Source organism: Neofelis nebulosa, chromosome 3, assembly GCF_028018385.1.
Source record: "Neofelis nebulosa isolate mNeoNeb1 chromosome 3, mNeoNeb1.pri, whole genome shotgun sequence".
Taxonomy (NCBI): Eukaryota; Metazoa; Chordata; class Mammalia; order Carnivora; family Felidae; genus Neofelis; species Neofelis nebulosa.
The window spans coordinates 203,650,386-203,676,910 of record NC_080784.1 but is presented as its reverse complement, the minus strand read 5'-3'; the positions used below and the strand labels follow the sequence as shown (position 1 = coordinate 203,676,910).

At 60.8% G+C, this 26,525-nt stretch overlaps 1 protein-coding gene across 1 annotated transcript in view; it reads right to left on the bottom strand.

Moving 5' to 3' along the window:
• The window catches only part of SORCS2 (sortilin related VPS10 domain containing receptor 2), a 472,981-nt gene that overhangs the window by 60,344 nt on the left and 386,112 nt on the right, over positions 1-26,525 (bottom strand). Inside the window, 6 exon segments of the mRNA XM_058723168.1 lie at positions 4,673-4,819; positions 7,870-8,049; positions 15,058-15,147; positions 18,448-18,566; positions 21,946-22,010; positions 26,069-26,142. Coding sequence (XP_058579151.1) covers positions 4,673-4,819; positions 7,870-8,049; positions 15,058-15,147; positions 18,448-18,566; positions 21,946-22,010; positions 26,069-26,142 — 675 coding nt within the window.

The following is a 26,525-nucleotide window of genomic DNA, read 5'->3' as shown; positions in this document are numbered from 1 at the left end:
GGCGGCACCAGGTGGCAGCCCCAGGGCCCGGTCCAGTTGGGACCAGGCTCCCTCGTCTTTGCTGGGCCCTTAAAGGCGTGTGAGCTGTGCCACAGGCAGCGTGATCATTCGTGCGAGATGCCCAGGCCAGGGGGTCTCTGGAGACAGGAAGCAGACCAGCGGCGGCCGGGGGCTGGGCTTGGGCTGGGGGGCGAGGGGTGGGGGACCGGGTCCTCTCTGGGGCGACATTGCTCTAGGACGGGCTGTGGTGACGGCCGCACGTCTCTGTGAGTAGACAGGAAACCCCTGACCCGTGTACTTTAAGTGGGTGAACCGTATGGTGTGTGAGTTATTTGTCCCCAAAGCTGTAAAAAAGAAAAAAGAGAAAGGTGACGAGTTGAGCGCGGGCCCCTCCCCTCTGCAGAAGTCCACTTTGGTAGCGGATCTGGTGCTGGCGTCCCTCCCGACGGAGACCCGGGGGCCCGCGCTGAAGGTGAGCGCAAGTCAGAGTCAGTGGAGGAGAGCCCAGTGCCGTCCAGGAGCGCGGGGGCTGGGTCGAACGGACGAACCCGCCCCCCTCACACCAGTGTGCTAAGACTTTCCCAGTTCGGGTTTCCCCCTGACTCCTTGTGCCTGAAGAGCAGACTGGTGAGGGGGTATGGTGAGACCACTCAGTTCTCTCCCCCTCCCCATCTGGTGACCAGACACACGGGGCAGGAACGTTCCTGCGACATCTGCAGGCAGGGCGGCTCCCAGGGGGAGAAGAGAGTTCTAAGTCAGAAGAAAAAGGTGTTTGCAACGTCACTCATCATCAGGGAAGGACAAATCAAAACCACACTGAGATACCACCTCGCACCTGTCAGAACGGCTAACATGAACAACTCAGGCAACAACAGATGTCGGCGAGGATGCGGAGAGAGAGGATCTCTCTTGCACTGCTGGTGGGAATGCAAGCTGGTGCAGCCGTTCTGGAAAACAGTACGGAGGCTCCTCAAAAAACTAAAAATAGAGCTACCCTACGACCCAGCAATTGCCCTACTAGGCATTTATCCACGGGATACAGGTGTGCCGTTTTGAAGGGACACATGCACCCCCGTGTTTAGAGCAGCACCATCAACAATAGCCAAAGTCTGGAAAGAGCCCTAATGGCCATCGATGGATGAATGGATAAAGAAAATGTGGAACATATATACAACAGAGTATTACTCGGCAATCAAAAAGAATGGAATCTTGCCATTTGCAACTACGTGCATGGAACAGGAGGGTATTATGCTCAGTGAAATTGGTCAGAGAAAGACAAATATCATATGGCCTCACTCATGCGAAGACTTTAAGAGACAAAACAGATGAACCTAAGGGAAGGGAAGCAAAAATCATCTAAAAACAGGGAGGGGGACAAAACAGAAGAGACTCATAAACATGGAGAACAAACTGAGGGTTACAGGAGGGGTTGGGGGAGGGGGAGGGGCTAAATGTGCGAGGGGCACCGAAGAGGGCACCTGTGGGGATGGGCACTGGGTGTTATACGTAGGGGATGAATCGTTGGGTTCTGCTCCTGAAATCATTGTTGCCCTATATGCTAACTGGGATGTAACGTAAAAAGAAATCATAATACTACTAATAAAATTAAATCAAGAAAAAGAAGAAGAAAAAGGAGCCTCACCAGGGACGTGGCAGAAAAGGGGAAGTAGCCCGAGGTTCCCCGGTGGCCAGGAGGGCCTCCCCGGGCTGCCACCAGGCCTGCCCACGTCCCCCGAGGCACTGTGCACACAAAATCACCGTGCACAGGGAGCAGAGCACGACAGCAGAGGCACTGTCTCGGAGAAGCCGGCTGCCTCTCCCTCCCGCCCGCCAGTGGACTACCCTGGATGCTGGGTACTTGTCTGGGCCTAAAGGGGGACACTCCTCGGGGTCCCGTGCGGTCAGCTGTGGCCCACAGGATGCTGGCAGGTGCAGGCAGAGCTGGGGTGGTCCCCTTCGGAGCCGTGGAGGGCCTGCTGACAAATGTCTTTCAGCCGGTCCCGGAGCTGCTGTGTGTGGGGGGCTCTGCTGGGGTTCGACAGCTTGAGACAAGGCCTTACAACAGCCCTCCAGCCGCGTCTGGACTGAGCTGATGGAGGGCTGGGTGGGCGGGGCGAGACAGAACCGTGGGGGGCCGACCCCCGGGGCGCTCAGACACCCTGAGGTCAGAGAGGGGCCGGGGCGGGAGACTCCAAGGGGAGGCTGCGGTCACAGGAGTCCCGTCCTGGGGGAGGTGGGCCCGGGTGCCCGCGGGGGCTTGGGTGGGTGTGAGGCGGGCCACGCAGGGAGGCCCATGGGGACCCCCGGCTCCCCATTCTCAGCGCCTTTCGTGACTCAGCCCCAGGTCTGAGAAGGGCTGCAAACCTACTGGGCTTTCATTCTGAATTAAGGTGTGAACAGATTCAAAACTCCTCCAAATAGGCGTTCTCCGGAAACAGATCTGATCGTGCCATCCCTCTGCGTAAGGCGTCCCCGTCCCGGCAGGGAAACCTTCCCCGCGGAGCCCTGGGATGGCCCCGGGGGGGGGGGGAGGGCTAGTGACCCAGAGTTAGGACAAATCACACACGTGTCAGGGTCCCTATGATGACTCTTTCACGGCATCTACGCTAAGATTGTCAGGGAAAATGCCCGATTACTGCTATTTCTGGGTGATACGGTTACGGCTGTTCCTCATCCCTCTGTTCACACATCTCACGAAGGTGATCTCCTGGCCACGCTGCGCAGCCGCAGACGAGACTCTGTTCTTGGCAAAAACTTGCTTTGACGGATTAATATGGCTTAACTCTGCTGATGATGACAACACAGAAATGAGCCCTTCACGGCAATCCTGTCTCAGAAGGGTTTGCACGAGCGGCAGGGAATGCATCTTCCACACGGGTCCCAGGGGCTATTCTGCTCCCGTACCAGCGGGGAGGGCGTCGTCGGGGGCTGAGGGCAGGAGGTGAAGGGCAGCCCAGGCCTGGGCTCACGGGGCGTCCCCGCCAGGCTGAGGCTGCTGCCCCGGGGGACCTCGGGAGTCAGCGTCCCCAGGTAGAGGAAGGAACCGATTCTGCCTGGGCTGTGTCCACACCATGGCCGGTGGGGCGGGGGGCCTACCATATTCAGAGGCCCTGCAAAGATCTGGAAAGGATGTGTTTGGGGTGTTGACGTCTTCTAAACACCCAGAACAGGGGCGCCAGGGTGGCTCAGTCGGTTTGAGCGTCTGACTCTTGATTTCAGCTCAGGTCATGATCCCAGGGTCATGGGATAGAGCCCTGCAGTGCTGGGGGCTCTGTGCTGAATACGGAGCCTTCTTAAGATTCCTTCTCTCTTTCTCTGTCTTTCTCTCTCTCTCTGCGCCTCTGCTCCTCTCCCCTGCTTATGCTCTCTCTCTTTAAAAAAAATAATCATCAAACACCCAGAAATGCACCTTACACATAGTAGGTACCCGTTTATCTTTGTTGAAAGAATATCCTTGTCAAATAGACACTGTCATTCTTTCTGTGCAGAGAGAACAGAGCTACAGAAGGGCTCGGGCACCCCCAGAGCACAGCCCCTACCTGCAAAGGACCTACAGTCAGGGCCAGTGGAAGACAGAGGAGCAAGTAATGCCCAGTGGAGGCTTCTCAGTGGAGGGAGTATCCGGGCAGGGTTTGCAAGTGTCAATAGGAGTTTGCTGGACGAAGAAAAGGAAGAAGGCATTCCAGGCTACAGGACGGCGTGGGAAGGGGGGCAGTCCGGAAAGGACGGGATGTGCTCTGCCTCTCCAGCCTGCTCCCCACCAGAGACCGTGCATTGTTCTCTCTCGTCCTCCCCGCGAGGCCCAGGCACCGATTTTTATCATCTTGTTTCCTTTTTTAACAGAGGCACCGACTGACAGAGGCACCTGGCCGGAGGCTGCAGCCCTGTGCTGCTCGAACTCCAGACCGCCCCCCACTCCCCCGCTGGGGAAGGCCCGGGTGCTGGTGGCGGTGGTGAGCTCCCCAGGGAGTGAGGAGAGGCAAGTCTGCGGGGCGCCGAGCAGCCCGTCTCTCAGGCCAGGCCCCCGTAGCACAGCATCTGTCCGGCCTCACAGACACGGGCCTGCGTGCTGCCCGCATCTCCCGGTGGCCAAGCGGGACGGCCTCCACTGGGATTCACGGGACGGGCACCCCTGGGATAGCAGGACCGGCCTGGAGCTCACGACATCTGGGCTGTGGCCCCGGCCCACCCCCACCGGGGGTGCGCTCCCCGGTCCTACGTGCCGGCCCGTCTACTCAGCAGGTGTCTGCTCACTTTCCTGCACCTCGGCCACGGCCATGAGAGTGTGCCGGGGCCGGTCCCGGGAGGAGGAGGCCAGATACAGGGAGCAGACCAGCCCTGAAATCAACCAACCCCCACATTTGTGACGGGGCCCTGCCAAGGTGCACAGAGCGCGTGGCTGAGCCCAGCCGGGAGCTGAAGAATACAGGATTGTCGCTGGCCGCTTGTTACGCAGCCGTGTGGTGCTAAGTGCTGACTGATGCTTCTTCCCTCTCCGACCTCCAGCTAAGCCTCCAGTAAAGCAAGGGGCTCCCCTGGCCCCTCTCCGCGACGCCCAGAGAAGCCCGTGGTTCCCGTCTCTCAGACGGGGCCCTCCCCGGGACGCCCAGGGCCCCTTCAGGGACGACTTGTGCCCAACCCGGGGAGGGTGTGGGGCGGGAGAGGGACTCACAGGCTCACAGTTGGTTGGTTTTCCGTTCATGTCCGTGCTGGGTGGCCTCAAGCGGTCCCAGTCGCGGCCCTTGTTGTAGGTTATAAGTGTCACCACCTTCCCATTGGTTTTTTGGTTTGCCAGGAAGACTCCTTTCACCCCTCGGACCTGGGACAGCAAAACGAGAAAAGTCGTGAACACCTGCCCGGAGCCCTCTGACAACAGAGCGTGCACCGTGAGCCAGCCTCCCGCCGAGAGCTCTGCCCGCGGGGCCTCACTTCTCACCCAGAGCCGAGGCTGACCGGGCACGCTCCGGAGGTGAGGGGGGCCCAGGGCGTGCGGACCACAGCCCCTTCTCCCGCGCACGGTGCCATCTCTCTGCCTCCCGGAGGCCCAGTGCTGCGTGCAGAGGCCTCCCCCAACACCCTGAGGGCAGATCACACGCGGACCTGGCCAGCGCTGGCTCGCTTCATTCAGGAATCTCTCTGTCCTATCCCGCTGGTCTCCACGAGAATGCCCAGCAGCAAACAGCACGGAAACCTCACGTCCCCGAGATGGCAGATGGCAGGGATGGGCCGGGTCCGCCCCAGGCTGGGTCTGAGCAGACCGGCACCGGCTCCCAAAAGCGATGTGTTCACACCTGCGCCCGCTTCCGGGAACGACTCACTCCCGGGGTGGCTGTAAGGACGCACCACAAACAGGGGGGCTTAACCTAGCAGAAATCTGTTCCCCCACTGTCTGGAAGCCGGAAGCCCAAAACCGAGGTGTGGGAGGGGTGCACTCCGTCCAGAGCCTCCGGGGGAGGACCCTCCCTTGTTCCTTCCAGCTTCTGGTGGCTCCCGGTGCCCCGGGCTTGTGTCCACATCTCTTCAACCTCTCCCCTGCCTTCACGTTGTTGCCTTTCTGGGCCCGTATCTCCTCTTCTGTCCCCAAAGGACATTCGTCACCGGATCTGGGGCCCAGCTGGACAATCCAGTGTGGTCTCATGTCCAGGGCCTTCACTCAATGACAGCCGCAAAGACCCCTTTTCTAGATGGGGTCTCGGTCACACGTTCCGGGGACTGACATGGCCATATAGTTTTGGGGTCCCCATTCAGCCCGCTACAATGGCTGCCCCCCCCAACTATGGGCAGGGCTCCTCAGGGACAGGGACAAGACTGGGATTCCCTGAACCCCGTTCCTAGCCCAGCACAGAGACACCTTGGGACGGGACAGGCCGTGGAGCGTGCCCCTGTCTGCGGCCCCCTGGCCCTGGTCGCCCTCCCCCTGCCACCGTCACTCGTGCCCTCTCCCCCAGCCTGTTGGGATGTGCAGCAGCTGTGAAGACGCCTTGCAGAACCGGGTCTGGGGGGAGCCCAGCGGCCTCCCTGGAGGCTCTACGGGGGAAGGGGGGCCCGGGAGGGGGGCTCCTGCAAGTAGCTTCTAGCAAACGGCAGTGGGCCTGGGGTTGTGTTCCTCTGAGTCCTCTAGCGGGGATGGGAACCCTGACGAATGATTACAGTCATTACTTTCTCGGGGAAAATGGTTCCGTGCTGCTTGCTAACAGCTCAGAGGTGAATGCTGAGCCTTGGGTCTCTCTGGGAGGCCGCTTCCCAGGCCGAGAAACCCCACTGCCTGCCCCAGGCTCCCGCTGGCTCGCTGGCTCGCAGCAGGGACGCCCTCAGCCCTGCAGGCCTGGCAGGCCCACCGTCCAGCAGTTATTGTAACTGGGGCACTTTCTCACGGGCGGGGGCTCCCCGAGGGCAAGGAAAGGAGGGAGAGCGAGAAGGTGAAAGACGGAGCAAGGGCGTGCTAGCTAGGAGTTTGGGGCCAAGCGTGGGGTGGACAGGCCCGGGCTGGTTCCGGATTCCTTGCTGATTCCCGGGTCTGTGCGGGCAGGTCGCTGACCTTCTCTGAGCTTCGGGCTCCTGACCTGGAAATGGGCCGAGAGGCCTCCTGCCCAGCTCCGGTGTGGACTAGAGCAGAGGAGGGGACCGGCCGTGAGGGGCCGTCCAGGCGGGGAACAGCGTGACTGACGTCTGTGGCATCCAGGCACAGAATGAGATAGTGCAGGGTTGAGGCCCCCGCGCGGGAGCCAGGAGCCCCCGCTCAGAGCCTCCGATCGGCCTCGGTGTCAGGGGACAGCAAGTGCAGGGGGAGACAGCTGAGGAGAGACCCCAGGGAGTGCACAGGGGGAGAGGCAGGGAGGCAGGGACGCTCGGGGGCTGAGACGGAGCAGGAGTCCCAGGCTCTGTCCCTCGGGCCAAACCCCGCCCTGCATGGGCGCACACGGGGAATGGCTTTACAGATGGCAACCTGCGATTGCGTCCGTGATGAGAACCGTGAACGCTGTTCCCCAATCAGCAAAATATCCCTCCCCAAAGCATCCTTCTTCTCTGTTAGTAGACCTGTATTACAAAGAAGTCATACCCCATTTTTGGATTTTTAATTTCATCAGAAAGAGTAAGTCTGTCTCCTGCTCTTAAAGCACCTACGTAGCATCTTCCTTGCCTGCAAAGCCTCAAATATCTGGTGCTTTACACTTTGCAGATATATCTGCAGACCTGAGAGAGAGCATTAGCGATGGGGTGGGAGTAGGAGGGAAAAAGAGGGGAGGGGAGATGAGGGGAGGGAGGGGAGGGGAGAGGGGAGGGGAGAGGAAGGGAGATGAGAGGAGGGGAGGGGAGGGGAGAAGAGAGGGGGAGGGGGGCGGAGTGGAGAGGAGGGGAGGGGAGAGGAAAGAAGGGGAGAGGAGGGAAGGGGAGGGGAGGGAAGGGGAGAGAAGTGGAGAGGAGGGGGGGAGAGAAGGGGAGGGGAGAGGAGGGGAAGGAAGTGGAGAGGAGAGGAGGGACGGGAGTTGGAGGGGAAGGTAGGAGAGAGGAGGGAAGAAGAGTGGAGGAGATGGGAGGGGAGGGGAGGGGAGGGAAAAGAGGGGAGGGGAGGGGAGGGAAAAGAGGGGAGGGGAGGGGAGGGAAAAGAGGGGAGGGGAGGGGAGGGAAAAGAAGGGAGGGGAGGGGAGGGAAGAGAAGGGGAGGGGAGGGGAGAAGAGGAGAGGGGAAGGAAGAGGAGGGGAGGGGAGGGAAGAGAAGGGGAGGGGAGTGGAGAGGAGGGGAGGGGAGGAGAGGAGGAGTGGAGGAGAGAGGAGGGGAGGGGAGGAGAGGGGAGGGAGCGAGGACGGGGTGACACCTAACACCCGGCCGAGGGCCCCAGGCGCCCCTGGGTCCCACCCTGGCACCCACCTCGAGGATGTCGATGAGCACGCTGTCCTCGGCCTGCCGGGAGCTGCGCACGTCCTCCAGGACCAGCGAGTAGTGCACGCCGCGCATGTCCGACTGGTACAGGTTGTAGGTGTCCGTCTGGTGCCACTCCTGAACTGCCACAAACACCTGGCTCTCGTCCGTGCTGATGATCTGCAGATCCTGGGGACGCGTCGGGGGAGAGCGCAGGTCAGCGGTGCAGAGGGGAGGTGGGTGTGGGGGAGTGAGCCTCGAGGGACCGGGCAGGCCTGGGGTGCCGGGCATGGCTGTCTGGGAGCCATGCCGACCTAGGCCTCCAACCTGCTGCTGCCCTCAGCTCTGTGACCTTGGTCAGCCCCCGGGTCTCCGTCTTCCCACCTGCAAAATGGGGGTGACGTTCCAGCCCTCCGGACTCGCTCGTGGGAGGGATGCCCACAGGGGGCCCGTCTCTCCCCGCCATGCACGCCGTGCACCCCCAGACGTCAGGAAGCACCCGAGGGATCACCTCTGCGAGGCAGGGGATGGGCCTCCCCTCCCCCAGGCCCATCCTGAGGGTCAGACCAGTCATCCGTTGGTTCCTTCACTCAGCACATGTTCATAAGCGCCGTTCCTAAGGACCATAAGGTGCTGGTCCAGGCACTCGGGTTCAGCGGGGAGCCACGGGCGGGCTCTGCCCTCAGGAACACTCCCCCCAGCGGTGGGAGGACCGGGTTAAGTCACTCCCCAGTCCTCTCGAGGCTCAGCTCCAGGTTTTACAATTCAGAAGCAAAACAAAACCCACTGACGTAAAAAGGAAGAAAAAGGGACCCAGGGCCACCCTTGGCTCTGCTTTTCTTTTCTCTCCCGGCCAGCGCCCAGTCCTGCGTGGCAGCCCCGTGAAAAGGGCCATTTCAGAGCCATAACAAGCTTTTACTCCCCGGCGGGTGCCGTCGCTTCCCTTCTACCACTCTGACTTTCATTACCCTGCTGGCAGTGCGGCTGCCCAGCTCTGCCGACGGGCGGATGAGGCCGGGTGGGGCCGGCCAGCTCCTGCAGAGGCGAGGCCGACCCCTCCGCCCCCGCCCAGTTTGGGGGTACACTTCCCTCCACGCCTTCTCATCTGCTATCAGGGCCGGCATAGACAGAGGAAGCTGGTTTCTCTAAGAACGGACGGAGTCCCTGTTCGTCCACGGGACGTGGCCTCCAGTGAGAGACAAGATCTGGCCGCCCGGGTCGGACGCAGGGCTGATGGCCCCCTGCCTGCCCTCCCCGCGCAGCCCCCGAGAAGGGGCTTTGCAGAAAGGGGAGGCAGCGCTGTGAAGCATCGGGAGGTCCCCGGCAGCGTGAGCTGGGGCCCTTTGTCTACACCGGAAATCTAACACGCGGAAATGACTGGAACCAAGAAGCTCGTCACCAGGCAGGGAGCGCCCATGACACGGGACAGTAGCGTGGCGGGGCACAGGGACGGACACACGCAGGACCCGGCACTATGAGCACGTGGACCACTGCTCCCGTCTCCTGCCTCCCTTCCCCTATCTGTCGGCTCGCGGCCACAGGCCGAGCTGCACTGTGTCCACAGGGTTTGCGCAATCCGCCGCCCCAGTGGGGAAGGTGCTCAGGCGGTGCTGGTGGCGATCACGTGGTAAGTGACCGACATCTGCTGTGGCATTAATCCCAACCTCGTCTCCTCTGCACCTGGGTAAGCGCATTGGGGGAATGCTTACTATGATCTGGGAAACAAAGAAAAACGTAGGAAGTGGCCAGAAGTTGCCAGCAATGCCGTCCCTAGAGAGACCTGATCCCACCATTTAAAAATGTTCACTTTGGGGCGCCTGGGAGGCTCAGTCGGTTGAGCATCCGACTTCGGCTCGGGTCATGATCTCGCAGTTTGTGAGTTCGAGTCCCGCGTCGGGCTCTGTGCTGACAGCTCGGAGCCCGGAGCCCGCTTCGGATTCTGAGTCTCCCTCTCTCTGCCCCTTCCCCAGCTCACACTCCGTCTGTCTCTCTCTCAAAAATAAACATTTACAAAAATTTTTAAACAAAAATAAAAACGTTCACTTTCGGGCCTTTTCCCACGTGTGATTCATATGTTTTTCTTCCCACGTACAGCGTGCAGCTCTCTCTTTCACCTTATACGGGGAGATTTCCCGCCGTCATTCGAATTAAGCATACACACTTTTTGATGACGGCATATTATCATCATTGTGGGCATGCTTTCACCAAAGCACTTCCCCACTGGCGAGCCATTGGCGTCTCCAACATTATGTGCGGGACAGTCGTGAACATCCCTAGACATAGGTCTCCGCCTCTCGGATCACATCCTGAACATAAATTCTAAGGGGAAATTGTTGCATTGGAGAGTAGGAACGTTTTTAAAGCTCTTACACATGTTCCATGACGGTCTGAGAGTTTATACGAATTCCTTCCCCCCCGGCCTGGCTAAAAGTAAAAAAGTCTCCAGGGGCACGGTCCGGTATGGAAGTTCTAACATGTCACCAGGGACAGCGACTCCTCCTGGGTCATCATCCCGCTGTCCCACGACATGGCCCTCGTCCTCACGGTTCACGATGATGGTCAGAGTTGCGGATCATCGTGCTGACGTGCGAGCAGAAGGAAGGAGGAAGGAAAGAGGGAGACAGAGGCTTGCCTTTAGAGGGGGGCTCTGAGAAGTCTCCCACGGCAACCCCACTTCCGTACGTGGCGGCCAGACGTCAGAGACGTGACCACGTGTTCGCTGCAAGGGGAGCTGGGAAATGTGGTCTTGTGCCAGAAAAGTGGGGGGTTGTTAAAGCAGAGGCTCGGGGGAAGAATGGATACTGAGAAGTCTCTACGAGTTATACACCTGTTACCTTGAGGGACAAAGAGGCGAGACTGTTGTGGAAACAGGGAATGGGGAGGCCAGAAGGTAGAAACAGCATATATGTCTGTAGTGTTTCTTTAAGTGGCTTCCCTGCCCCCTCTCGGTCCCCTGTCCTTCTGGGACACCACACACATACGTTGGTCGCTTGCTGCTGTCCCACTGGTGTGCCTTTCCTCAACCCCTCTTCCTCCCTGTCCCTCAGACTCCGTAACGTCAACGGTCCTACCTGGGAGTCTTCCTTCCGTCTGTTCAAACCTCCCTCCAAGCCGCCTCGTGAATTTTGCATTCCCAATGTTGTCCCTCCTAGCCACGGAATTTATTTTTGGTTCCTTTTCATGTTTTCTATTTCTTGGTTATTTCTATTTTGCTCATTTTTACATTGTTTCCTTGACCCGCTTCGTGGTTCCCCTCTCTTTGAGCGTCTTTGGGACAATTGTATTAAAGTCTTTGTCTGGTAGGTTTGCCAACTGGAATTCTCAGGGACAGCTTCTGTCTCTCTCCTTTGATCGGATCGCATGTTTTTTATGCCTTGCAATTTGTTGTTGTTGAAAACTGGACACCGGAAATTAATACTGTGCTAACTCTGGAAACCAGATTCTCTCCCTTCCTTGAGTTTGGTTTTCTGTTTCTGTACCTGGGATCCGTCGGAGCTAAAAAGTTAAGTTCTTCTCACATCTTTTGTGAGGCTGAGCCATTCCCCTGGGGCGTGCACGGTGACTTTTCTAAACTCCAACAGACGTGTGGTTGCTTGTGAGTGTCGTAGTCCCTAAATCTCTGCCCCCAAAAGGGGACAAGAGGGGACACAGAAGAGGGTGGGGGCTGGAAGCAGGCTCTGGCCCACTGCTGGCTGCAGTGACGGCTTCCCGCCAGGATGCTGCGGCTCCGTGATGAGAAGCAGCCATCAACTCCGGGCACAGACCCCCAGGATTGGGAGAACGGGGTCCCCATGGCCATCGTGGCTCCCAGTGTCCACGCTGCTCACGCGAGCCCTGTCTCCTGCCACGAGGCTGCGGCGGGCGGGGTGGGGTGGCTGCTATCACGGAAGAGCTAAAATTGCAGAAATGAGCCTGGATTCACTATCCACACGGTCGCCTGGACGCTGCAAGCCTCCGAACAGACCCCAGAGTTCCAACGCAGCTGCACCACGAGACGCCCCAGGAGCCACCGTCGCCCAAGTGAGAAGACACAGGGCTGGTGCTTCCGGCCCCTCCCCCAGCCCCCGTGGCCTTCGTTCTTACACTTCATGCTTCCATTTTATTTTATAAAGGTTATTACAAATGAAAGGCTATGTTACTTGGAAGTAAATTTGCATTTGCTTTATGCTTATGAAAGGTTGCACGTAACTGATGGTCTTTTGGATTTCTCTCCTCTTGTCTGTTTACAGCCTTTGTCTATTTATTTTTTCTGTTAAGGAAGGTGGTATTTTTTTTTTTTTTAATCATTACAAGTAAATAATTCAAGCCAAGGGTGCTGGCAAACCTAATCAAGCCCGGTCGTCTTTTGTAGTTTCGCAGGCAGGTGAGAGGAGAGTCGTGTGGTACCAGTCACGCCCTTTAAAGTACAAGGAATGTGGAAAGAAGGGACACGACACAAAAAATCTGGCCGAGCTCTGTTGAAACCGGTCTATTCCGACTTTGCCGGTGGCAAGGTGGAACCTTTTAGGAAGCAGCCCAGCTGCACAAATATTTAAATCCGTTGTCTAGAAGTTCTTCTTAGACTTGAACTTGAGAAGATAAAGGCATACCCGCAGGCACGATAGGTAAGCATTGCAGCCTTGCTGGAAACGACCAGGGGCCCAACCACAGAAATCTGGCTTAAACGAGGTGCGGTCTCCTCCACGGGCAGCTCTCCAGTCACTGACAGTGGGTCTCCGGCCCCATCCCGGGAAAATTTTCATGTTATCACGTCGGCTGTACACGGAATGCCTGCTCTGATTCAGCTACGCGAAAGTCACTGGGGCATGTGGCCAAGGACTGTAAGAAGAACCAAACAGGGGCCAGGCGGACGGGATGGGGAGGGGGGAAGGGGACAGGATGGGGGACAGGGATGGGGGGCGGGGACGGGGGAAGGGGGACTGGCACAGGGGCCGGGTAACCGGGGAGGGGGCCTCCTCTCTGCTCTAATTTCTATTGTCTTCCTGATGTTTCTACAGCAATTAAAGGGGTTGGGGGGGAAACGGAGTTGGTTTGAGGGGAGGAAACAGACAGGAGTTACGAACGCACCATGAAACAACACAATCTGATTAGGAAATCCCACTGGCCGGTTCTACGGATTGTTGGTGGGGAACCCTGGGGTCTGGCTGCGCCCCTGAATTTGCTGAAGAGGAAACAGCCCTGCTGTCTGTCTGGGCGAAGTGCTCCAAGATGATACGAGGTCTTGACCCCGCGGGGCGCCAGGGGGGCAGGGAGTGCTCCCTGAGGGCAACCCAGTTCACCCATCATCCTCAACCGCCTGTCGCCGGGTCCCGGGCACGGCCCCGAGACAGCGTAGTCAGTGCCCGTGCAAAAGCCACCACGCGAACGGGCGCCTGGTCTCCCCTTGAAACCGATCGCACGGGGGCATGTACGTGTCGCATTTCTGCCGCCCACTTAGGATGCGAGGGCCGTGTCTCCCATCACAGCCTCGCGATTCTTTCCGACGGCCCCCTTTTCCCACAGAAATGGGGAAGAAGGAAGCTAGCAGGTAACGTTACCCTTAAGGTCCTGCGGGGGGGACACGAGGACCCCACCGACGACTTTGAGAAACACGTGCTTCATCACCCCCACCCCCTCCCCGGGCAGGCAAGGACTCCGAGGTCCAGGAGGCGCGGCCAGAGCTCAAGGTCACGGAGGTCATGACTTGTGGCGAAGGCTGAGAACTCCTTCAGACGTGGCCTGGCTGCTGGTCCAGCCACCCCCGGCCCTGGAGAGGGTCAGAAACCGCCCACAGTCCCAGTGTCACAGGGGAGCAGGGAGGGGCCGGGCATCCACCTAACCCCTCCTTGCCTGGTGTCCCCCTCCCCAACTCCAGGGCACAGGGCCAGGACACAGGGGCCTTCTGATGCTGCTGCAATCCCGGGGGAGGAGGGAGGAAGAGGCTCAGAAGCTGAAAAGGCCCCCTCACTCCCCAGGGACGACACCAACCAACCCATCTGCCCTTAATGAAACCATTAGCTTTTCATTTACGGACTCAGCCAAGCCTGGAGTTAATCTATGCAACTTGCTCCTTTTCGCTCTTTCTTCTCTTTTCCATTTCCCCCTTTTCTTTTATCAAGAAGTTTTAAAAAGTTTTCTTACAGCTTAAAAAAACCCATATATTTTTCTCATTCACGGCTCAGGAGAGGTGTTCTGGTGCCCAGCGCAGCACAGCACAGGTGCGAAGGACTTTACAGCAATGCACAGCCCCCAGAGCAAAGATCTCGTCTCCTCACCATCCTCTGCCTTACAGCCAGGCTCCCTCCTGCCCCAGGGCCTTTGCACAAGCCCAGCCCTCCACCTGTGCCGCTTTCCCAAGACCTTTAGACTTCAGAGGAAATGTCCCCTCAGGGAAGTCCCCCCACTTCCTCACCCTCTGTCTCTGCCTCTCCCTCCCTCCCAGTGCAGAGCACAGCCTGCAACTATGTTGGACATTTGCCTGTTTCCTCTCTGAAAACCCCACGAGAGCAGGCACTGGGGTATCTGTTCCACAGCTGTAGCATCAGATCCCAGCTTATACTTCATGCTCAATAAATACGTGTGGGAGAACGGCTGCTCCAGCCTGCGCTTCTAAATTATAAGCACCGAGGATAGAGGTCTGCGAAGCGGGCCATCCGACGTCCTCTGGAGGGAGATGTGGCATGAGGCTGGTCTCAGACTCACAGGGACCTGGGTTGAGACCAGCTTCGGTTTCTTACTAGCTGTGTGACCTCAGACAGGTTACTGAGCCTCTCTGAATGTCAACCAGAGATTTGAAATGGGATGGGAATACCACCAGCGGGGGGGGGGGGCACGGTGGAGTCTGGCCCTGAAGCAGGGCTGGGGGGGGGCAGGGTCTAGGCCGCCCCCACCCCCCACCCCCGCCTGCCCAGCAAAGGGGAAGGAAGTGGCATTAATTGAGCACCCGTAGCCATACCAGGCGGCTGGAATGCAGAGGTGAGTAGGACAGAAACTGCCCCGTGCCTGCAAACCCCAGATGAAAGGAGGAGATGGGTGTGGGGGATCCCCAGCTCCCCGAGGTCGGAAGGAGGCCCTAAGACCGGATGGAGCTGGGCGCACGTGAGGCCGGAGCGGACAGCGTGCGGGGAGAGTGGCTGCAAGAGGCACAGCCGCACTGGCAGACGGGGCAGCGCGGGCTGGGACCTGGCCACGGGGCCGGGCGCGGGCGACCCCTCTTACCTGTGGCAGCGCGTACTTCGGAAGCTTCATCAGGACAAACTCGTTGCGACGGTAAGAGACGTAATATTTGGTCCGGTTTGTTGCGGTGGCCTAACGGGACGGAAGAAGACAAACCCAGGGAGCCGTTGCAGTCAAGCCGGGCCACGAGCGGACGAGTGGGACGCTCTAAATCGCGCGTCAGCTGGCGAGAACGCCCCGTCGCTTTGCTCACACCTGCTCATCCTTCAAAGCCCGACCCCCAACGTCCACCCTCTGGGACGTCTTCTCCACCTCCGTCTGTGAGAGCCAACCTCTGTCCCCACGCTCTCCCAGCACCCGTTTCCCTATATCCAAGCGACGGAAGGTGGAAGGGGTTCTCTGCCCCAGAACTCCTCTTCGGGAGGGTGCGCGGAGGGCCACCGGGGGGGGAGGACGAGACTGGCCAAAGGTGAGCTCAAGCCACGAAAGACGACCAGCGAAGCGTGAGGCATGAGCCGCGGAACAGGAGGCAACGCTCGCTGAGGCCACTCGCACACTGTGCTCGATTCCGTCTCGAAGATGAGAAAACCGAGGCACAGAGATAGTGAGTTGTCTTCCGTGGGAGACGACAGGAGAGCCAGGAAAGGAGAGGCTCTCTAGGGGATGGGGCAAGGAGAAGAGTTGGGGGGGGGGGAGAGGGGCAGGGGGGTAGCCGCCGGACGAGGGCAGAGGGCGGTGGCCGGGGGGACGATGGGTGACATCTACGTCTCACCGTATGTGCGTGCCTGTGGGTGTGCACCCATGCACGTGTGTGAGTGTGAACGTGTGACCCCCCCCGGTGTGTTCACCTGTGCACGCACGTGGGGGAGTGTCTTCTATGCCTGAGTGAGCACGAGTTGTGTGTGTGGGCGTGTGTGTGTGTGCAGGTGTATGTACATGGCAATGTGGGTCACTGCTCAGGGGCATCGGCCACCATGCGTCACTGGCCGGGCTCGAATGCCAGCCCCGCCATCTGTAAACCAGGTGGCCTTGGGAGAGTTTTTTTGAGCCTCGGTTTCCCCGCTATAAATGAGGAGGACAGTATCAGAAACTACGTGATGGGGCAGTCATGGGGAGCAGGATCTGGGAAGCATGTGGGGCGGCCCCAAGGCCCCAGGAGGACTCAGAGAGCTACTGGAATTATTATTGCTAATCAACAAACTATAACAGGCTCACAATGTGCAAAGCATCATGACTACAAGGATGAAGAGATTTCTCTAGACAATTCTATCCTGAGGGCAAGGGACTGTGCGGTCTGCGGTGGTCTGGCCCTCAGGGCCCCCGGAGCAGGGAGTATTGGGATGGGGGACGCGTGGGGGTCCTGGGAGCTCAGAGAGACAGAGTGCCCTGGGGTGGGAGAGGCCAGGCAGACTTCCTGGAGGAGGAGATAGCACTCTGCTTCCTCAGAAAGAAGAGCCAAGCAGCCCAGAGACAGACCTGCTTAGCAGGTGGGGGAGGACTGTGGAGAGAGTGGCTGAGAGAGGTCGGTGCCCCTTCTCAGAGCCCCGTCTGCCAGCCGCTGAGCTCCCCCGATGGAGCAGAAGGCAGGGCCGGGCTTGGCAGCCCCCTTGGCCTCGAGAAGTTCAGGTTCACTGGGGAGCCCTGCGGGCGGATGCTCAGCCAGCCAGGGCGGGCCAGGCCCATTCCCGCCAGGAGCTGGTGGTGAAGACAGCGGGGTCTTCTGGGGCCCCGGTGCAGAAAGAAGGAGGCCTGCAAACATGGTGACCTTCCTCATCCACCGGCCACGGGGGGAGGGGGCTTGTGGGGCGGGCAGAACCGCCAGTGTCCCTGAGATGTGAATGCGACTTTTAACCCAGGGAACAGAACGCACTAAACACAGCCTCATCCTTCATACAGGAGTCTGCCCCCCGCCCCCCGGGTGCCACAGCGTTTCTTCCCCGAATGGCGGGTCACCGGCCACATCCAGCAGGCCCTCTCCCCACGTGAACGCAGCTGGCATCCGCCCAGGCCTCCAGGCGGCCAGGACCTGTCACGCCCATTTTATGGGTCAGCAAGTAGAGGCTGAGAGGTGGAATGATGGCTCTTCCCAAAGCCAGCCGTGGCACCATTAGGTTCGGACCCCCACCTGTGTGTCCCCTGCAAAGGAACCAGCACCAAGAGCCGCTCAGCACCTCCAGGGGGGACCCGGGAAGCGGACTTTCAGGTTCATCACACACTTTGTTGGTGGTGAGGGCTGGTGGGAGGGGCCACCAGGCACCTGCCGGGTCCTCTGAGGACCAAGAAGGCAGGGAAGAGACTAGAGCAGGGGAGGCAGGACTAGCTCAAACCCGCCCAAGATCAGTCTGCAGGGGAGCAGCGTCCCCGCGACCTCCAAGTTGGGGGTTAAGACAGCTTTTCTGGGCAGCTTTGGAGAAAGATGGGAACCAGAGCAGGACAGGACAGGACAGGAGGCAGATGGACGTCTGTGGTCCCTGATGGCCTGAGCAGGTGCTGGGGGCCGCCGGTGCTCATGGGGCAGGGCGTGCCCCTGTCCCACATCGACAGTGTCACCGGTCGCTGGTCAGACCAGGCCACCATGACCGCGAGGAATGGAGACCAAGCCCCAGCTGCAGTCCCGTCCGAGCTCAGGCAGAGCAAACCCCAGGGATGAGCAGGTGCCCCGACTGTGGTGAGCGGGGACTGCTTCTTCTCCCACCTTCCATGTGGCCTGGTTGAGCCCCGCTCCTTACAGATCAGATTTCTCCATACGCTCGTGCGCAGCAAGCCCCTGTGTCCTCGTGTGGACGAGGCAGCTGCGGTGATGAAACGGCCCCGAGACAGGGCAAAGAGGAGGCTGAGTGCGGAGGGAGCCTTGGCATTTATCTCGTGGGGTCCCAGGGGGCAGGACAGGGGCTACCAGACGAGAGTAAAGCCAACGCTTTGTGCCAGAATGAACTTTGTAAAGATCTGAGCTATCCAGGAGGGGGACAGGCTGGTTTTGAAGGCGTGAGCTCCTCATCAGGAGAAGGAATCAAGAAGCAGTATGATCGGTTATTCACTGGAGTTTCTGAATGGTCAGACCACATGGTTCTTAAGGGTGGTCCCAACCGTGACCTGAGAACCCACGTGTAGGGGCAATGACCAGACAGCCCCTATCAGTCCCAAAGTCAGTGAAACCAACGGGAGCAAACTGGGCTTGGGCTCGGGGCCCCCGAGCCGTGGGAGGTTGCTGACGGGCAGAGGCGGGGAGGGGCAGGGAGCAGCATCCCTGCCTCAAGGCTGTGGTTTTGTGGGGCCCTGGTGGGGGGTGCCAGCAGCACGCGGCGATGAAGTAGCCTTGGAGGGAAAAGAGCCCTTTTCTCGCCTCCCGTCCGAGCGACTGTATCTCCCCCAGCGTGGCTGACACTCCACGCCACCTGCTGCCCGTTGGCAGAGGCCCAGCCGCAGCCTTACCTTAAAGAAGATGTAGTCGTCCTGCACGGTCAGAGAACTGTGGTCAATGCGGCCTGGGAACAAAGCTGTCAGCGTCTCATCGGAGCAGTTGTGGATCTGGCAGGTGACGTAGCGAAACCCTGCGGGAGATAAGAGCCAGCACTCGGCGCAGGAAACCTCAAACTCCCAGACTCTTGCCGAAGGACGCGTCGGACACAGCCTCAGACGCGATGCAACGCCGACCCGTTCTTGGCTCCGTCGGATAGCACGGCCGCGGGTTTGGCTTGCGGGTCTGAGTCTCAGGGGGCCCGTCCTGTGGCTGCACCTGCTGCTGAGGGGTGGCCCCTTACGCCTGGCACGCTTTGCATCCTCCAGACTGTGCTGCCGTGGCCCCATCTTACGGAGGAGGAAACTGAGGCAGAGAGGGAGGTTGGGGAACGTGTCTAAAGCTGGGCCACCCGGCCCGCCGCCAGCTTCTCGTAAGGGACGAGCCACGCCTGCTCCTCTGGGGGGTCGTCTACAGACGCTTTCCTGGCACAATGGCAGAAAACCCGAGGGCAGCCGAGCTGACCTCTGATGGGGAATGTCCGCTGACCCCGGGCTAAAGTCGTGCGGGCGGGTGAGTGCCCACCTTCTGCTCACTGCTTCATGCCATAGCACACCCCCGACTTAAGTGTCCTAGCCTGCTTCTGTCTCACTGGGAGAAGGACCTCAGACTGACCCAGACAGAGAGCCCCAGCCCAGGGGCCTGCACTGGGCAGGTGCACTCACCCACAGAAGGGCAGCACGGGGCCACGGTGGGCACCCACAGCGCCCATCGTGGCACCGGCCCCCTCCTGCCCCCCGGAGCCTCCCCTACCTAAACAGGGGTGCGTGTGGGTGGGACTCAAGTGTCCTTTCTTCCCCTAACCTCAGGCGAACGCTTTCCTCCCTTCGCAAACGCTTAGTCAGGCAAAATCGAACACACACTTTGCCAGGCGGCTGCTGGTTTTATTCCGCATCCTGTTTTCCCAGGGTTTGGGGGTCCCGCGAAGTGGTGCAGGGGGGCCCGAGCCTATGCCGGAGGCGCTCTTTGTTCCAACTCGCGGGGCAGGAGCAGGGTTTAACCGCGGACACCAAAGCGGAGCCCACGAGGGCGTTCCGGGTCATCAGCGCCTTTGGGGCACATCCTGCCACGGCCCTGGTGGCTGGACAGCGTGGACAGGGCCAAGGGGCCGGGCTCGGGGCCAGGAAGACCCCGCGCCCGCCTCAGCAGCGGGGTGAGGATTAATGCCAGCCTCCAAGAGTGGGTGGGGGCCCAGGGAGACAGCGGCACACGGGGGACCCACAGTCAGCCACGGCTGTGCCACTGCCCACCCGCTCCTGAATCCCGTCCACGTCCCCGCCAAACGGGCTGGTGGCTCCCTGCGGGCGGCACTGGATTTCCTATCCTGGACTCGCCTGCTGGACAGGCGGTGGGAACACTCACCCGGGTCTGGCTCGAAGTCACCACCCAGCTCACACCCCCGTTCACGGGCTCACACCCTCACCCACTCACCCACTCGCACACCCACTCACTCACAGTGGCCCTGCAGCTGCCCTGGCCGCTGGCATTTGACCATGTGCTTATTCGCTCGGCAGATCCGCTGGGGACACGGAGGCGAATCAATCAGACCCACCCGGTCCCCACAGAGCTGTGACGGCAGCCCAGGCCCCGAGAAGGTGGCCGGCAGGGAAGGTGGTCCAAGGACAGTAAGAACCCCAAGATGGAGAAATGTGGTCGAGTGCTCCCAGTAGGGGCGGGGCCAGCAGGGGTGGGGCCAGCTGGCAAGGCGAGCCTGGGGAGTGACCCCCTGGTAGGGGCGGGGCCAGCTGGCAAGGTGAGCCTGGGGAGTGACCCCCTAGTTCAGACAGGGTGGGTGACGACTCGGGGAGGGACCAGGAGGTCCGGGTGCCATGCCACCGAGCTTGGCTAGACTGGACTCTAATGGGGCTCGGAAGCTGGGGCTTGGGTGCCAGGGGTCAGGTGGGGGCGGGGGGACACACGTGGTCTTCAGTGGGGGGGACGCCACTCAGGTGCTACACCAGTCCTGGGGAGCCAGTGGTGTGGCTGCTGGGCCAAGGGTTCTCCCTCTCCCCTGGGAGGGCAGGTCGTGGGAAATCATCTCCACGTGACAATGGTGCCCCTCATCGGGATGCTGGCCTGTCCCTCCTCCCCGCTGCAGGCAGGGCTATCCTGAGAGACAACCACCCCCGTGGCGGGTCAGTCCCCGTGTCACCCTAAGCGAGGCCCGGGGTGTTATCAGATTTGGGGGTGGAGCATGGTGGGAGCCTGTGACCTTGTGCGTGTGGGCAGCCGGGAACCCCTCTGAGCTTTGTTCTGGGGAAGCCTGACCCCGATCCAGGAAAGAGCTGAGGGTTCGGAAGAGGTTAAGGGACTCAGCAGCGGCTTCCGTCCACATCCACCAAGCGCTCGCTCATGACGCCCCCGCACTGAGCCCCACACGGGCACTGACCCATTTCACAGACAAGGACACCGAGGAGCGGGAAGGAGAGGGAACGTCCCCGGCCGCTGGCACATGGCGGGCTGGGAGCGGACATCAGTGCTTCTGTTCTCAGCCGGGACTCTCTGTGGCCCGGCTCTGAATCTGCCCCCCGCCCCCACTCCCCGCCGTGTGTCCCCCCCAGGGAGCTCCACTGCGTGGCCCTCGCCAGCTCCCGCGTCTGGTACACGTGAACCTGTGAGGTCCCCACTCCAAGGGAAACCAGGCAGGAGGAGACTCAAGGGCCCCAGCGCCCAGGGGAATGTGGTTGGAGTAGTGACAGGCACCGGGGCGGCGCCCCCTCCACTCTCTTCCCCTCCTTGTTGCTCGGGCCCCACGGCTGGTACAACGTGGACAGCTTCTGTGCTGTCCCCAACCGGGCAAAGGGCAGGGCTGTGGCTCGTTCACCTCTGTGTCCCCAGCAGGGTCAGCACCGGCCTGACCCACAGGGGACTCAAGTACATGTTGAATAAAGGTCCTCTTGGCGCTGATGTTCCAGAATACCCCATGGTTCTAGAATCTTCCATAGTTCTACGGCCAGTGCTCCTCCCTCAGGAGCACAGAGGACCGTTCCCAGAGCATGCAAGGCCCCCCGGGCGCCCTCTGGCATGAAGCTGGCTGGGCCGGGGCGGCCAGGCCCCTGCCCCACTAAACGGGGATGCCATCGGAGGCCCCCACCTGGCCTCAGCACTCAGCAACGCCAGAGGGGGCGCGCAGAGTGAGCGGGAAACACTCAGTGCTCAGAGGCCGGAACCAATCACCCTCTTAATAGACTTTCCCACTGGAGCAGAGTGCGTGGCTTCAATTTATCCCCAGCTGGAAAACAAGCACACTTAAAGTTACACCACATCATAACATCTCGAGGTCGGCTGTGCAGGGCCAGCCGAGGAACCGAGCAGGGCACGTTGGGCCTGGCCCGGAGCAGGGGTGAGGACGCCAGGGCGCACACCTGGTGCAGGCACATTCCCCCCCCCCTCCCCCCCCGGCCCCGACTTACCTCCTCCGAGGTCCTGGGTTTCCATGTGGACCAGGTCAGGGTCGGTGTCCACGCCAGACACGGCCCTGGAAGAGAGCGGGCTGGGGTTGGCGCTGGGAATGGGGACCCCAAGCCCCTCTCGCGGTGCCTGCGTCAATCCCTGAACCCCAGGTAGCCACGTGGCCCCGGGGGCTGGGGCCACGCTTGCTCTGTGGTCCTCCCCCTGCTCCTGGGGAGGGAGCCAGAACCCAGGGTTTGCTAGGCATCCTTCTTTTTCAAGTACTCTTCGTAGCAGACTCTCCTTTACCAAAGACGCTCACGTTCCTTGTATCTTTGTTGTTTTGTTTTGTTTTGTTTTGATGATCAAAACCCCCGTAGGAGGCTGGGTAGGCCTTGGGAGCGGCAGGGGCCCGACGAGCTGACTCTAGCCGTTAGAGCACAGACGTCCGGGCCAATACGACTATTAAAAAATCCAGCCGCCAGAACGACCCCTCTTGTGGACACTCACCTTTCCCAGTGAGCAAAGTGAGAGTCAGCACAGGGAGTCCCTTCCCGCGGCCACTCCACCCAGCAGGCTGCCGTCCCTGTGGCCCCCTCTGGGCCACCGAGCTGTCCTCCGTGGAAGGAGCACTGGGTCTCCGGCAGCCCCTTCCGCAGCGCTGGTGAGCGCCACGCCCCCCCCTCCCCCCCCCCCCCCCGCCCTCCAAGCTGGTCCCTTCCAGTTCCCAGCCTGCCTCCCAGCTCCAGGGTCCAGGGGTCCCCAGGTGCACAGGGAGAGTCCACAGAGGGTCTGAGGGCCATGCACCCCACAGAGGCTCCGTGGCACAAGCCAGCGGGGCGTCCCCTGCAGTCCACTGATGTTGCAAACCATGGGCTCCAGCATCCGTCACTGTGCCCCTAAATACTATTTCAAGGTGAGGTTTCCTTTAGGCTTTTGTGCACAGACCACTTGTGAGCTCGGAGGACCAAGGTCTCCTGCCCAACATTTCTGTCTCTTTTCTGAGCAAAGTGACGCTGTTCCTTTTTCCAGGGGCACCGACAGGCCCTCGGGCCCTCAGCCGGGCAGCTGGGATTTTAGCCTTACAACCCTGCACCTGCGAAGTGCGGTAATGATACGAGCTCGTTCACGCTCTCCCTCCCTCCCTCCTTCATTCACCCCCTCCCTCCCTCATTCACGCACTCACTGATTCGTATCCTCCCTCCTTCATTCATTCACTCACACTTATTCATTCATTCATTCCCTCACTCACTCATTTACTCACTCCTCACTGTCTCCCTCCCTCATTCATTCATTCCCTCCCTCATTCATTCCCTTACATACTCATTCACTCGTTCATTCACTCACTCCATCACTAATTCAGTCGCTCACTCACTCATTCACTCACCAGCTCACCCCTGCACTGACTCACTCTCCTACGCAGTCTGTGAGTTCCACTCACTCACCTGCCTTCTCCACTGAGCGGCACCCCCACCACCCTCCCGTGCCCCCTGGCTCTCCCATTGGAGCACCCCATCCCCAAGCCCCAGGCCCTGGACCAGGCAAGGGCCCAGTGGGTTGAGGTCCCTGCCCAGAACCCCTTGGTCACGGGTTCTGGCAACCACGCGAGGCTGCATGCACGTCACCTCAGACACAGCCTGGCTCCCTGCAGGGAGGGCCAACCCTGTTTGTTGAGGTCCCCAAAACTGGTATGTGGGAAGGTCTTTGGTCCGCTGCCTAGAAACAGCAGCCATGTGAGATGACCCAGGGGCAGGCAGGCGTATGGAGAATACCTCGGGGACACGGGGGGTTGGTCCGCACTCCTACGGACGTCACAGGACGTCCTATGGACACAGACGGTTCCTGTAAACCCTCACAGGCGCCACACCAGGCCCGTGGCGGGAAGGGCTGTCTTCTCCCTCCTGCCTCCCTCCACCACAGAGGCCCTGCCGCCTGTCCCACCCCCCGGGCAGGTGCCGAGCTGGCGGAAGAGGAAGGCTGAGACTTTGTGAGTCAGCTCGGGCCTGAGCAGAGAAGCAGGCATGAGAAGTCCGCGAAGCACAGCGGCAACGGCACGGCCACTGGCCGCAGGCGGAGGGCTCCTTGCCGGCAACGTGGTCTAGGACACGTGCCCTAGCCTCTCCGGGCCTCAGTTTCCCCCTGTGTCACGTGAGGGGAAGACAGTCAGGGTCTGTGTTCTCACTTGACACGATGGCGCATTCGGTCTGGTACCCGGTAGATGGTCAGCATCCACAACGTGGCAAGTCCACAATGTGGCTGCTATGACGTCGCTCCGCGGGCGCGGAGGCCACGGGGAGGGCAACACACAGGTGCCCATGGTGGGCGCAGGACGCAGCGGGCCTCCCACCCCTGGGCTGTGCCTGCCGGGGGCCCCATGGCCAAGCTGATGAGCTCGCCCGCCGGGTAGCCTCCCAAAGCACGAAGGGGTCCCAGCCTCAGACGGAAGGCGGGCGTCGGCCGTCCCGCTGTCGGTTCGAGGACAAAGCGCGTCTTAGAAATGCTGGCAAAACAGCATTCTTCTCTGCTTACAAGAGGGGGGCTTCCGCCTGTCACCACATTCCGGGAAAGGTTCCTGGGCCCCAGCGGCCAAGCGTCTGGCCCGATTATCTCTCACGCATAACGGCTCAGAGCAATTTGAGGAACTTGTGGGAGAAATGGTTTGATTTGTCCGAGATAATACCCTGTTTGAGTTAGCGCTAATTTACTGCGGGCACGTTTCCCTCCCCGTCCCGAGAGATCTCGCTGTGCCCCCCGGCCTGGCCTGGGACAGATGGCGGGCCAGCGCCCCGCCATCCTGCAGACTTCCCAGGCCCTCCTGCGGGAGATCCTGCCTCCTTGCCCCTCCCCACCCCCTGGGAGCCCCTGGGGCCAACAGTTCCCACCAGTGACGAGGCCGGTGCTTGATGTGGCCTCAGGCTTCCCAGGAAGGCACCGCGGGATGCCGTGTGGCGGGAGCCGTGACCTCTCCCGCCAGCAGAAGGCACACATACCAGCCGGCAATAACCCAGAGTTAGAGACGCGGGCCTTTTGGCCACAAGTCAGGAAACTAGCTCCTTGCTGTGATTCGCATGAAGACAGGCAGACGCGGAGGAAGGGGGTGGAGGGCTGTTTCCACGGTGCTTCTCTGCTGGGGACACAGGACTGTGGCCCAGAAGGAGGCCTGTCCAATGGTTTGTCGTACACACGAGGTAAGAAAGGGAAAGGATAGGAGTGTGTGCACACGTACAGGTGCCAGAAACAGCAAATTGGTCGGAAGAACACGCGTGCAACTGCACGTCTCCAGAGGCGGCTTAGGCAGGAGAATGGGTCACGGCCGCGGCTGGTGGGCAGGAAATGGGGCCCGGGGCCAGCGCTCTCACGGCCACTCCCTCGGCCGCCGCCCCGCCCCGCCAGCAGGGGCTTGTCCCCCGTGGGCCTCACTCGCTCCACAGACTGGCATCAGTGCAACGAGACTAGAACATGAGACGAGAACGCTGCTCAGACCGATTGCTGAGCGGGGCCCCAAGAGACAACACCAGTGTGGGAGGGGAGCCCCGGCACCTGACATCAGGCAGGGCGGGAGAGCAGGGCCCAGGCAGGCCAGGGAGGCTGCACTGGAGGGGGGCAGTTAGTCAGGGGCTGAGTTAGGACCTGGGGCAGGAGTGTGGGGGGAGGGGTGGTGAGGAGGGGAAAGGGGGGGCAGTAGTGTGGGGGGAAGGGAGGTGGGGAGGGGGAGGGTAGAGTAGGGGAGCCGGTGGGGAGGAGAGACGAGGGGGCAGAGAAGAAGGGAGGGGGTTGGTGGGGAGGGCAGAGGAGAGAGGGAGGTGGGGACGGGAGGGGAGATGGGGTGGTGGGGAGGGGAGAGGGAGGGGAGGTAGGGAGGGAAGAGTGGGGGAGGGGAGGGGAGACAGGGGTGGTGGGGTGGGGGGACCAGTGGGGAGGGGAGCGGGAGGGGAGGTGAGGAGGGGCGCACGGGTGACCTGAGGGGAGCAGGCCCAGACTCTCCGCCACGTCCCACAGGCCCCAGCAGGGCAGAAAGAGCACCCCGGAGGTCCCCCTGGAGGAGGAGGTCATGGCTGGGGTCAGAGGCAGGAGAAGGCGGGGAGCCCCGAGCCGGGGGCTGTGGGGAGGCAAGGGGAGCACCGGTCGCAGGTGGGGGGCTCTCACCAGAACACGTGGTCTTTGGTCACTCGCTCCCGCAGCAATGTCCACTTCTTCCCCAGGTCAGATGACACGTAGAGCTTCAGGGCAGAGAAGAGAAACACAAGTCCGGTCATACTGTGAGGGATGAGCCTCTTCCGGGCCGGGGGCCCTCTGCCCTGGACCGCGGATGCCCCGTGGGGGTCGGGAGGCCCGTCCAGCCCGGGCAGGCCCTGTGCTCACGTGGGGGCCCAGACCGAGCTCCAGAGGCCGAGGGTCAGGCACAGGGGCTCCGTGAAGAGGCCGTCTCAGCCCCTGTGCAGCCGGTAGGCAAGAGACACCGGCCAGGCAGCCGTCCCAGGGGAGGCACACCTGAGCGTCGCTGGCCGGGAGGGACCTGGCAACATGCCACAGGAGTGGGAGGCCGGGACCCAGGGCCGTTTGGGAAGAAGGGGGCAGGGTCTGCAAAGGGCACGCGGTACGA